The following is a 13,618-nucleotide window of genomic DNA, read 5'->3' as shown; positions in this document are numbered from 1 at the left end:
CTCACTAAAAACTGATGCCACTCAAAACATTTCTGTGTTATTTCTCATATGGTGCAAATATATAAGGTCTCATTAAAATTAGCCATCTGTAAAAAATAAATCAAGGCAACTGGAGTTGCTGTATTTTTCTTAGAAGTTTCGCTGGTCATCCTACTAGCTTTCTCAATTCATAAATTGGAAAAGCTAGTCGAATGACCAGCAGAACGTCTTCAAGAAAAAATACAGCAAGTCCAATTGCCTTGACATATTGTTTACAGATATACCGTGACCTGGATGAAGGAGAACCTTTTCAAACATCTCTAAATTAACCAGTTTTATTCTGATGAAAAAGGACCAATACAAAAGTACAGATTTCATCATGTACATGAAAGTCAGACTCATCATATACAGTGCCAGTAAAAAAGTATTCACCCCCTTGGAATGTTTTGTGTTTTTACGGCCATCAGATATTAAATCACAGTGAATTTTATTCAATTTTTTTTCTACACTGATCAACAGCAAAATTCTTTCATGTGAAAAAAACAGATCTCTGCAAAGTGATTTAAAAACACAATAACTGACTGCATACAAGAATGAGTAAAATGAAAAATCACCTGTATGTACTCAAAAGATTTCAAGAGACTAAAGCTGGCCATACACCTTACACTTACCTGCAGATTTTCTGTGGTCAGATGGAAAAGGTGCAACAGATTTCCCCCATCTACACCTAACTATGTGGATGGAGTAATCTCCACCTGGGCCAATCTGTTGCACTTTTTCCATCTGACCACAGAAAATCTGCAGATAATTGTAAGGTGTATGGGCACCTTAACATTGGTAAAACACACACCCGCGTGTAGAATGGGAGTGACTGAAGAGGAAGAACAAAAAAAAGGATGCTATTATTTCAGTAATAAACCCCAGACAAACTATTTTGCTTCAGGTGTATTTCTATTTAAAGTACACAGAATATTTAAACATTTTTTTAGAACATAGTAATAAACCTGTACCTCTAAAATCACCATCCAATCAGTGATCAGAGGAATTAGCCTTTAACTACAGTCAGTAACTTACTATGGTCACATTCTACTTACTGCATTCAGTTCTGGGAATTTTGATTGCAGAGCAAAGTATTCCATGAAAGTTGCAAATCCTTCATTAAGCCAAAGATCACTCCACCATTCCATGGTGACGAGGTTCCCAAACCACTGTAAGACATGAGTGGATTCTTTATTGAGAATGTCAAGTTTTTTTAGACTAATATGTAACAGAGATAGGCATAATGAAACTATGCCTTTTAAAATGTGTGGGGTTTTCTTTCTTGGGTTTTTTTTTTTCTTACTTGTTCCGATGCATATCTGGTACTTTTATGTGTAGATGGGGGAGCCATAGTTGGTTTATTACATTTACTAGCTACAGTATACTTCCTGCTGTACTGCTCCTTATTTATTTCAGATATTTATTTAGCGCTGACAATTTACACAGCACATTCATATCATTCCCTGCCCTCAAGGAGTGTACAATCTAAAGTCCCAATTGCAAACAAATACAGGGCGAATGTAGACAGGAGCCAGTTAACCTTCCAGCATGTCTTTGGAGTGTGGGAGGAAACCCACGCAAGCGCAGTGAGAACAAAAACTCTTTGCAGATAGTGTCCTGACCAGAATTCAACTAAACCATTGTGCTATTCCTTCTCCTAATACAAGTCTATTAGTTGGTTCCTGAAATCAATGTGCTCCTTATGGGGAGTCTTCTGTCAGGAGTGCACTAGGTCTAACTCTGGTGCGTATTTGACTGCACAGAATGTTTAGACACAATACACAACTGTCATAACAGAGTAGGGGTAAGACTGTTAGTACAATGCCTATCTGACTACATATCTATTTCTGTAAGCTGCAACCAGGATTTAAATGCAAATCCCACCTACTAATATAGCCAATCTATAGAAAGTGAAGAACAGAAAAGAAAAAGTATAACTAAGCGATGACAGCAGTGCATGCACAGTACATTGGCTATCCAATCTTTACCACGCAACAGTGAAGGATCAGATCCTCTCACAGACAGGCAAGATCCTGAGGTTTGTGGATCACCCCCTATTGAGAACTGTAACAGCCCAGTTATTAGAGTGGATGCTCAAATTGGTATCCCCGATTTATAGCTACCTTAACTTTTTATACGGCAGAAAAAATGCAAGATTAAATGAATGTTCCCAATTGGTTATAGATTGGGACACACGTCAAGTGTAGTATTAAACAGCCCAGTCATCAGGATGAATGCCTGAATTGGGAATATTGGGACATTTAGGTCTACTCTAATTATAGAAGTGTTTTTTTGCACAGCGTAGTGTAAAAGTAATTAGACGGTTTACCTGATGGGCCAACTCATGAGCAATGACCGAAGTGATGAGTTGTTTATCCATCAGTGAAGAGGAGTTTTCTTTGTAAAGCAGGGTGGTCTCCCGGAAGGTGATGAGACCCCAGTTCTCCATTGCCCCAGCCTGGATATCAGGAATAGCTACCAGATCTACAAATAAGAAATGACAGGTATCATATTATAAACAACAGTGCATAGGAATGTGGGAAATTGAGGCATATTCAGTCAGCAACACATCATGTAGATTAAGTCCTGTACTGAATTGTCTCCTTGGACAGACTTGAACATCTAGTTTATACAACTGAGTGCATATAGGATCTGCAGTCCATCTACACAACGCAGTCACTGAGGACAAAAGTGTATACTATATGAAGAATCCAAATGAACGTGATCCATCAGTTACATAGAGGGCCTGGTGGGCAAAACCTCTGTTAGCTTCTATATATCTTGGGCCCTTTGCACACAAACACTGGAGTTGCAACACCACTGTTATCAGACCATTCACTTAAAACAACAATCTTCTACATATGTGCATTTTACTTATTTTATGTGTATATTACAGCGGCCCTTGCGGGGGTAGCGCTACATATGCAAATTATTTATCCCTTGCGTAAACATACAAAATGCCTGAGACTGCTGCTGGGAGCCACTGTCTTGGATACGAAGTCAGCAGACTCAGAGTTGGTGCTCAAGTCACATTGCATAGTATTACCTTCGCTACTCCACCAGCAGCTACATAAAAGGTTATGTAAGGAGGTAAGGGGTTGCAGGAGGCCAGCAGACAGTAATTAGACAGTCGTGCAAGAGGGCTATGATGTGGCAGAAGGGAAGGGAAACTGTGGCTGTGCTAGGGAACTGCCTCTTCCTGGAGTGGTGTTTATTTCTTAGCAAGTTCAAAGGCACATCACAAGAGAATAACTGCAAGTAGGTATTTTAAATGCTTCATTTTTCTGTGCTTTTACCTGCATTTTTCCAGGTTGATGACAGGGTCTCTTTAAACCAATAAACCATTTGAACCCTTCATATATGTCACAGGTGGTGTATGCAGAAATGGCACAGAATGAAACAGAACCCACTTACTTTTTTTTGCCTTCGCGTAACAAAAAGATGACAGCAAAATCTGATAAACATCGGCTGATTATCTCTTCTCATCAACTCTACATCTCCTAGAGTTTAAAATCACTTACAGCTTTGTATTGTGAAACACACTTCATTTAACGCTGTGCAATCAAGTGAAGAACGCTTTGAATGTTCTGAGATGTGGGAAAAGGCTCAGTGGCATCATTGTAACAAGGAACTAATCAAGAGATGTGATAATAAGACAACTGCCTAATGTGAACAAAATTAAATGTCATGCAAATATGATGCAAATGAATTACAGGATTAAAACAAACACTCATTTGGCTTGCAGGGTTACAGAGAGTTCCAAGGAGCCCTGACGTTTCTTAATTAGATACAAATTATTTTCTAAATTTATTTCATGTGTTGATAGAGGGATAAAGGCACCAACACACTGAGAAGCCGGGGTATGCCTGGTGCAAGGAAAAGCTGTTCATTATTGCGGAAGAAACAAAGAGCTCCATATTTACCATCATACCCTTCTAGTCCATCTAGGACAGCACCAATCCGGCAGCATTTACGGTTTGGCCTTTCCTTTTTATTTTCTACCTTGTCTACCTAATGAGCACTTTGAGAAAATCAAACAGGATTCATATGACAGTCGGCAGCTCAGTAACACACAACTCTTCTTTCTGCATACACTCCATTGATAGCTCTGCTGTCTACCAACACTACAATGTAGTGCAAGGGCCTGACTGGATACAAATTCATTGTAATGAAACAGTGTCACAGGTCGGCTCAGTAGATCGGGAAGTGAGCGAACACATACCGTCGCTCGCTCGCTCGCTCGCTTCTCAATCTATCCCAGCAGAGAGCAGTGACGGTCAATCATGTTTCCCTGCAGGGATTCCCCCCTCCCCTGTCCGATCCTCCAGCGCTGACTGACAAAGCGGACGGGGGAGGGGGCGGGCACTGCCTCTAGATAGGCAGATCCAGCTGTCAATCCCGCAGCCGAGTGGATCCAGACAGTATTGTCGGGATCCGTCCCGGCTGCGGCGTCTCCGTATACCGCAAAATGTAGCTCGCGCTATACTGAGCTTTAGGTCAGGGGAGAACGCTAGTTTGTGTTCTCCTGTGAGCCTTAGGAGAACTATGGGGAAAAGCCCTAACCCCATAGTTCTCCTTTAAATAGGTCTTCATTTATCAAAGTTTTGATAAATCTAAAATTGATTGTAGAATGATTGTACGGTCAGAGTGTATCATGCATGGTGACCAGTAATGTGATGCAAAAGCGTCACAATGCTTATTAGACGACATTGTCCCTCCAGGACATTCAGACCGGGGTGCCTGCCACTTCAGTCTCATATCTATTGTGATAAAATAGGAAGATGGCACCACGCGCTCCAATCCTTAGAAATATCCTTTCCAGGTAACACACAAAGACAAGCATCTCTTACATATTTCAGCCCAAAACTGACTTAGACTATGATTGAGGCCCTTTTGGGCTGAAACGCATACAGTTAGGTCCGGATAAAATTGGACACGTACACAAGTTTTGTTATTTTTGCCGTTTACAAAAATAATTTTTGTTACAGTTAATTAAAGAATCTGGGCTTAAAGTGCAGTCTTTCCGCTTTAACTTGAGAGTATACACATCCATATTGGAAGGAAAGGTTTAGGAATTACAGCTCTTTAATAAGTAGCCTCCTCTGTTTCAAGGGACCAAAAGTAATTGGACAATTGACTCAAAAGCTGTTTTATGGACAGTTGCGGGATATTCCTTTGTCATCATCAATTAAGCAGGTAAAAGGTCTGAAGTTGATTCCAGGTGGGGGATTCATATTTGTAAGCTGTTGCTGTGAACCCACAACATGAGTTCAGAGGAGCTCTGTGAAAACAGGCCTTAGGCCAGGTTCAAACCATTTTCCGGACCAGATCTGGAACATGGTGCATTGCATTTTGCCATGATTTTGCCACGTTCTGGAGCCGTTTTTTTATTTTTGCTTTTTTTTTTTTTAGTTTACAATGGGCTTTCAGGTGCGGTCCAGTTGGTTCCAGTGCATTTGCATGTGTTTTTGATGGATTTCCAGTGCATTCCAGACCAGAGAAAATGAGACGAGCAGTATTATTTTTTTGTCTGGTCCAGAATGGACTACACTTGTATGAACAGAGCCCAGAAATACCATAGATTGGGTTGCTTTTTTGGTCCGGGAACAAACTGTTTTGGTCTGGACATGATCCAGACATGGTGTAAACAAGCCCGCAGGCTGCAAAAAGAATTTTTTTTTTCCAAAACCCACAAGAAATCAATCAATCAATCAGAGAGATATCAGGAACATTAGGGGTGGCCAAATAAACAAAATAATGCACTGGTGAGCTCTTCAACACAAAAAGGCCTGGACGTCCACCGAAAACAACAGTGATGGTTGATCGCAGGATAATTTCCATGGTAAAGAAAAACCCCTTCACAACCTCCAGCCAAGTGAAGAACACTCTCCAGGAGGTAGGCATATCATTATCCGAGTCTACCATAAAGAGGGTTCACTACAAGGTGGAAACCATTCATAATCCCCAAGAATAGAAAAGGCAGATTACACTTGCCAAAATAATATCTAAAAAAGCCAGCCCAATCATGGAACAGCATTCTTTGGACAAATGAAACCAAGATCAACCTGTAGCAGAATGATGGGGAGAAAAAGAAACGAAAAAAAAAAAGAAGTATAGACAAGGCTTGCAACGGCTCATGATCTCATGATGGGATCTCCCACATCACCTGTAAAAGGTGGTATGATGGCATGGGCATGCATGTCTTCCAACAACACTGGGTCACTAGTGTTTATTGATGATGTGACAGAAGACAGAACAGAGGCAGTTGGATGACTTCTGAAGTGTATAGGGATATATTGTCTGCTCAGATTCAGCCAAATTCAGCAACGTTAATTGGACGGTGCTTCGCTTTACAGATGGCCAATGGCCCAAAACAAACTGTGAAAGCATCCCAGGAGTTTTTTTTAAGGCAAACAAGTGAAATATTCTGCAATGGCCGAGTCAATCAACTGATCTCAACCCGATCGAACATGCCTTTTACTTGCTGAAGACAAAACCTGAGGCAGAAAGACCCACGAACAAACAACAACTGAAGACAGCTGCAGTAAAGGCCTGGCAAAGCATCACAAAGTAGGAAGCCCAGCAATTGGTGATGTCCATGCATTCCAGAAAGCAGTCATTGCCTCCTGCAAAGGATTCTTAAAGTATTAAAAATGAACATTTTATTTACGAATGTGTTAATTTGTCCAATTACAGTCGAGCCCCTGAAATAAGGGGACTGTGTATGAAAATGGTTGCAATTCCTAAACGTTTCATACAATATTTTTGTTCAACCCCTTGAATTAAAGATGAAAGTCTATACTTCAATAGCATCCAAGTTGTTTTATTTCAAATCCATTGTGGTGGTGTACAGAGCCAGAATTATGAAAATTATGTCATTGTCCAATTATTTCCAGACCTAACTGTAGCCAATGCTCGTTTATGTGTTACATGTAAATTTTGATAAAGGACATTTCCAAGGATCAGAGGGTGTGCTGGCATCTTCTTGTTGCATATTGGATTTTATTAGAAAGACTCTTGGGTCTGTGTACTGTGGGAGGCGAATGCTGGGCTACATAAAAGTTTTGCAGAAACTGCTTGGTTTGTTATATCCATTCTGGTCTTACATTTTTTCCATTATAATAATGTAACAAGATTAGAAACAATAAGTGCAGATTGCACAAAAGGCTGTAATTGTTCACATTAGACTAGCAACACATTTTTTAAAATACAACCTTTAAAAACAATTCTAAGGTTGACATAGAAAACCATAGCATACACTTGTGCGGCTCGTTCACACCTAGGCATATTGCATATGAGCGTCTGTCGCGCGTTTTACCGCGATTCGCGGTAAAAAAGTTGCGCGTTTCCGAAGGCTACTTGGCTGTATCCCAATGGAAACGCGCAACAAAACGGCCCAAAGTAGTACATGTACCTTTTCAGTCGTGGGCCGTTTTGTAGAGCGTTAGGGACGGGCGGAAATACGCCAAGGTGGGAACGAGACCATTGAATACAATGGGATTTATATTTTTGAGCGTTTTGTAGAGCGTTCGTCGAGCGTAGAACGCGCTACAAAACGTTCAGGTGTGAACGAGGGCTAAAGTTGCATGTGTAAATACCAGATTTCTAGAACAGTAAAACATCCACACAGGTTTACGGAACAGATTTGCAGGAAAACGATACAAACCTAATTTTGAGAGTGTATAGTTAATTCCAAAATATTGTGTATAAAATTCCAGCAGTGATGTGCCTGCACTCAGAGCATACTGTGCCTGGTCGACCTTATGTGGTACGGTATAGACAGATACCTGTTTAGAAACAGACAAGAAGACAATGAACATTTCAGCTTGGTAGAGCTTAAAAGGAGAACTATGAGGTGAGTGCTTTTCACTCACCCCATAGTTCTAGCCGACCTGTGACAATGAGACTGTCACAGGTCGGCTAAGTAGATCGGGAAGTGAGCGAACACAGTGTCCTCCCGTTACCCTAAGGAGAACTATGGGGAAAAGCCTTAACCCCATAGTTCTCCTTTAATTGTTTTTCCACTTTTGCAGCCAAATTGGGCGAATACCTACCTTATATTTGTTACATGTTCCTATTCACATAGCATAACGCATGTTAAAAAAAATAAATAGTAATATAAATTATAAAAATTGTATTGTAATATAAACAATAATAGAACATTGTGTGCCAACTATATCTGAGCAGGATTATGCTGACAAATCAATATTTGTTAGGAAACCATACACTAAAAAGGAATTTTAGTGTATAAAAACACAATATAATAACTATTTTTTGAGTGAGGTAAACAGATACCAAACATGTCAAACCTTAAAATTGCACGCATCTGTGGAATGGCACTGTACCCAAAATTGCCCATAGGTGACGATTTAAAAGCCTTTGCTGCTTATCAATGGTGAGTAAATGATGAGCGATGGGGCTAAAAGGATTCTCTCATTCCGATGATTGCGCCAATATGTAACATGTGTGGCACGATTGGGGGTGAAGGGCCCATTCACAACACATCCAGATTACCTCCAGACCAGGCCGTAATGCATTCCGATGTATCCCTATGCTATCTCTGGCCTGTGCTCTCACCAGCGCAGTCCGTTCCAGATCAGACTAGAAAAATACTGCTGGAACTATTGTCACTTTTTATAATTTGGGGCCTCTGTCTGCACTGGGCCACTTCTGGTGCCAATGATCATTGTTAACGTTTTAACACATCTCTGTCTGTCCCCCATAAAGACATCTCCTGTCTTTATGACTGCTGCCATTGGAAACAGACAGAGCCTAACCCTAATCCACACTACCAAAGCTAGAAAAAAAAAAAAAACCACTTTAGCTGGAGTTGTATTTTAGCTGGTCGGTGTAACATCATGTTTACTTACAAGGGTTCCATTTGCATTGATAGATGAATTCTTCATGTCAGACACGATGAAAGCAACAAGGTAGGTGCTCATTTTCACACTGGTAGTAAATTCATCAAGAAACAGTCCATTTGGAAGTGTTGTTGTGCTTGCCTGCAAAGAAACAAACGGTTACCTTGTCTGACAGGTCTAGGTTAGAACAATGCTTAGCAATTGTACCCGTACCACTATTTTGGCAAAACAGTAACGCAAGTTCAAAGAGGAACAGCAGTATTAGTCTGCAAAGGGAAACCTTAACAGTTTTTAGGTTATCTCTTTTCAAATTTTTGTAAATGATCAAATCCATTTTTACAAATAAACACGTATTACCCATGACACTGTTTTTGTGGAGCAGTTTTTCCCTTTGTGTCTACCCCTAACAGATCCACATACCTCTGTGTAAAGCCATCCAAAGTAGGGAGGGAGGGAGAGAGGAGGAGTCACTTATCTGGCTCGTTTATCTGTGTACCACCTCCAAAAAATGACAGACTTAGCAGAGCAGAGAAGATTTGCCAGGCAAACTTGTAAAAAGGTGCTTAGAGCTCCACCTACTGGCTGCAAAAAGTAAATATTCATATATTTGCCGCAAGTACGAGTACTCGCCCAAATACTCGGTATCAGCACCAATACCGATACTATTACCGGTATCCGTGCATCCCTACTATTTAGTCAGCCGAATGTTTTTTTTTCATAATCAACATTTTTTATTTTTTTCCAAACAAAATAACTTTAACATCTAGTCGTTGTACATCAAAGTGCAGCTAAACATTTCAAGTCCAACATTAAATGTCGGCGGGCAGCCTTAACTCCCGCCCGGTCGTACTGCCGACCTGCGGGGTGGTGCTGTCTGGCGCCTACTTCGTACATCATATGTTACCATAATATCTAATGAAAATGTACATTAAGGAAAAGATTAAGTAGAAGGAAAATGTTAACTTGGGTATACACATTATGAACTTCAACCAGTTCCTGATGAACCGGACAAAATTTGCAGTGGGTGCTACTGTCGGCACACTTCCACCTGTCATCCCTTGATCAGCTCATCAAAGGCGCAGGTTGGAAAATTCTAGGCCTGTAAAGCGTTGGAGGAAACTGTTCTATTTTTTTCGTTCAGCCTGATTTGTTGAATTTAATTTTTTTTACAATATACAGTAAAGTCAGGTATACACGTGTCTAAGTTATACAGGACGTTGTGTGATAATCACGTTTTTTGTGTTGCATCTGCCCCCTCCAAATATCAAATCATCAAATCACCAGAGTGTTAACAACATTAAAAGCCTGAGCGGGCCTGCCAGCAAGACAAGAGAGAAACCAAGATTACCTTGGGCATGTTTGATAGAGCAATATGCGCTTCGGTTCTTTTGATCCTCACTTGGAATGTGGATTTAAATGCGGGTTCATCAAAGCATGGAAACGCTTTTCTTGCTGCGAGAGGCTCAAACTGTGTTGCTGCGAGCCATTTTGTGCTGCTAAACATGAAAGTAAACATTAGCATAATGTCTTCCCGCATCCCTGTTTAGTCTGATAACAGCTATTGTAGCACAGGCCACAATATGGGACGTTCTACCCTACAAGACGCATTAGGCATGTTTGTTTTCTACAGACTAATGAACACCTCAGAGAGCTCATGCTTCCTTTTACTGCTATACCAACATGTACAATTAAACTGACTGTGTGTACACAAGCGTGATGTAGAATACATGTGTGTTTAGCTGTGTCTGCAGAACAACGGAATACACAACTAGAACGCTGTAGAATAACATTTCCATGTAGTGATCAGCTCGCTAATAAAGTTTAACTGCAGAGCATTTTTAGGTGATCATAAAATTGCATTTTTAAAACGTGACTTTGGTATTTTCTTTTCACAATTGCTGTCCACTATCTTCATGAGGTTATTTATAGAAGATCTTTAGGATATAAAATGAACCCTTGCAGTGAGGTTACCCGTGCATTGCTTTTTTTACAATTTATTTCATTTTTTATCCGATTAATCGAACTTAATAATCGGCTAACTAATCGATTTTGAAAATAATCGTTATCTGCAGCTCTACTAATTAGAGTAAATTACATTATTTACTTATTTAGCCTAAGGAATGCATTAATAAAAAAAAGATAGAAGCCCATAGTTCTCCTTTAACTGCTCATTTTTTCTAAGGGCCAGAAAAAAGAAGATATATTATCAGTTTTGCGGCAGTGATTGCACACTTCTCCCCCTCCACTCCGTCTGTGGTAAGTCCCTGGGTGTCCTCAGGTCCATGGGCCTGCATTAGACGTGATGATGCCACAGATCCTCAGAATCCAGGGGGAAGAAGAGGCTGCAGGGATCAGTATAGCAGCCAGTTGGGATCAGCTGAATATATATCTTCTTTTATTCAACCCCTAGACCAGGGGTGGCAAACACAAGGCCCGCGGGCCGAATCCGGCCCGCCGGACCTTGTAATGTGGCCCGCACAGCGCTGCCTGCTGTCAGGATGGCAGAGCGGTGAGGGGGAGAGAAGCCGCGCCCGCAGCTGTCAGGATGGCCGAGCAGGTAGGAGATCGGAGCCGCTGTCATCCTGTCAGTTTCAGGATGACAGCGGCTCTGTGCGTGGCTGAGCGGGGGATCGGTAAATATCAGTGATATTTACCGGTCCTCCGTGTGAGAAGGACAAACACCGGAGCGATCGTCTGATCACTCCAGTGTTTGTAAATAACTGGGGACACATAGTGCTATGTGTCCCCAGTTATGAATGAACAGGCTGTGATTTACATCGCAGCCTGTTCATTCAAGATTTCACCAATGGGGAGAAGCACTCAGTACAGAGGCTCCTCCCCATTCAGAAACTATTGATAGTAAGTATGAATGGGAGGAGCCTCTGTACTGAGTGCTTCCCATTCATTGAGTGCTGAGGTGCTAAAAAAGAAAATTGAGGATTTGGTGTCCTCAATTTCTTTTCTATTTTAAAAGGGAAATGTCAGGGGTCTGTTTGGACCCCTAATATTTCCCAAAGCCCCCCAACAGTAAAAAATAAAAAAATAAAAAAAATGATTTTAACCACTTCCCGGCTGGCCGTTGTAAAAAAACTGCCGGCCAGGAGCTCTCTAGATCTGAGCGGGCGTCTTTAGACGTCCGCTCAGCCACGCCCCCTCGCGCGCACCGCTGGGCGCTCGTGAGCGGGAAATGCCCGTTATTTGAAAACAGGCAGCGATGCCTGTTAACATACAAGCGATCCGCCGGCTATAGAGCCGGCGGATCGCTTGTATGAGGTCCCGTGAATTGCGCCCTCCCCGGCTCCCCCCCTCCCGCTGTCAAGCTGGTCCCGGGCTCTGCTGTGCCCAGTGCGAGCCCGGGACCAGCATATGGCCTCTGTCACAGGGGATCAGAGGGAGATCGGTACACGAGCTCCCTCCGGTCCCCTCTCCGCTGTCAGAATGCGGAAGTGGTGTATATTACATCACTTCCGCATTCTTGTGCCACTCTCCAGCTTCAGATGCTGGAGTGAAGCTGATGAAGCAGATCTGTGCTTCATCAGCTTCTTCAGGGGGTCCTAGGTGACATTAGGGGTCATGGAGACCCCTGATGTCTCCATAAAAAGAGGACCTGTCACATATTTTGCTATCACATAAGGGGGTTTTCTAACCCCCCCTATGTGATAGCAATAAAGTTTCCCCCCCCAAAAATGTAAAGTTACAAATAAAAAAGAATTACATTTTTTGTTTAAAGTCCCCCCCATACATACACGCATGCAAACAGGCGTCAGGTGCGCATACGTGTGAAAACGACAATTTTAAAGCATGACATGTTTGGTGTCATGTTACCCGACGTGACCTCGACTCTTATATTTTAGCAAAAATATGGGTGATAAATGGGTGTGGTTACTGGGGGTGTGGCCGCTATCACCAGTAGCAACTGAATGCAGAGGCAACTATTTATGATAATAAAGAGTAGATGCATAGTCCTATACAACCGGCCCTTTGAGGGTAACCATACTGCTGATGCGGCCCCCGATGAATTTGAGTTTGCCACCCCTGCCCTAGACCAAAACAAGCAGTTAACCCTTGCAGTGCTGGGGTAGTCCCTTTGTTAATTCCTGAAGTTCTTCTTTAATATTCAGATGTATGGATTCTCTAATGGCTCTCTGTAGAACAGGCAGTGTAACCAGTAGGGATGCACTTATACCGATACTATTATCGGTGCTGAGTATTTTATTTGGGCGAGTACTCTTATTCGCCCAAATGCTCCGATCCCTAGCCAGAAAGCAGTCTCCATGCTTTCTCGTTACCTAGTGACAAGAAGCATGGGGACAACTTCCCTACTAATCAGGAAGGCAGGTGGCAAATCATTACACATGGCCTGGCTTTGGTACTCGGTATCGGCGAGTACCGAAAGAAAAATATCGGTACTCGATACCGAAATACCGGTATCGGTGCATCCCTAGTAACCAGTATCCTCGTTGAACATGTCTTAGGGCTCATTGAGAAGGGGTGTGCATGCCCATAAAAAGACTCTCTCCCGGACGTGGCAGGTGCTGTGTGTAATTGTGCGCAGCAGCTTTTTCTTCCCTATGTGAGGAATTTGCACATCTGTTGGGTCCAGGTCTCATGTCAGCTGTTTCCTCCCTGCGCCACCCAGGATAGCCTCCTGACAGCTTCTCTCGGCTCTGTGTCCTCTCCGATCCCCACTGCCTCTGCCAAGTGGGGGGGGGGGGGGGCGGGGGGGAGGGGGGGTGGCA

General features: G+C 42.2%; 1 protein-coding gene across 1 annotated transcript in view; it reads right to left on the bottom strand.

Annotated features, from left to right (window-relative positions):
• The window catches only part of LNPEP (leucyl and cystinyl aminopeptidase), a 91,590-nt gene that overhangs the window by 35,613 nt on the left and 42,359 nt on the right, over positions 1–13,618 (bottom strand). The window contains exons 3-7 of the mRNA XM_018560229.1: positions 10,228–10,372; positions 8,889–9,020; positions 7,685–7,805; positions 2,348–2,502; positions 1,074–1,187 (exon numbers count right to left, since the gene is read on the bottom strand). Of these exons, the coding sequence (XP_018415731.1) occupies positions 1,074–1,187; positions 2,348–2,502; positions 7,685–7,805; positions 8,889–9,020; positions 10,228–10,372 (667 nt within the window). The remainder of the gene's footprint in view (positions 1–1,073; positions 1,188–2,347; positions 2,503–7,684; positions 7,806–8,888; positions 9,021–10,227; positions 10,373–13,618) is intronic.

The sequence above is a fragment of the Nanorana parkeri genome, unplaced genomic scaffold (assembly GCF_000935625.1).
Source record: "Nanorana parkeri isolate BGI_ZX_2015 unplaced genomic scaffold, ASM93562v1 scaffold441, whole genome shotgun sequence".
Taxonomy (NCBI): domain Eukaryota; kingdom Metazoa; phylum Chordata; class Amphibia; order Anura; family Dicroglossidae; genus Nanorana; species Nanorana parkeri.
Note: the sequence above shows the minus strand (reverse complement) of the source record. Positions and strands in the feature narration are given on the sequence as shown.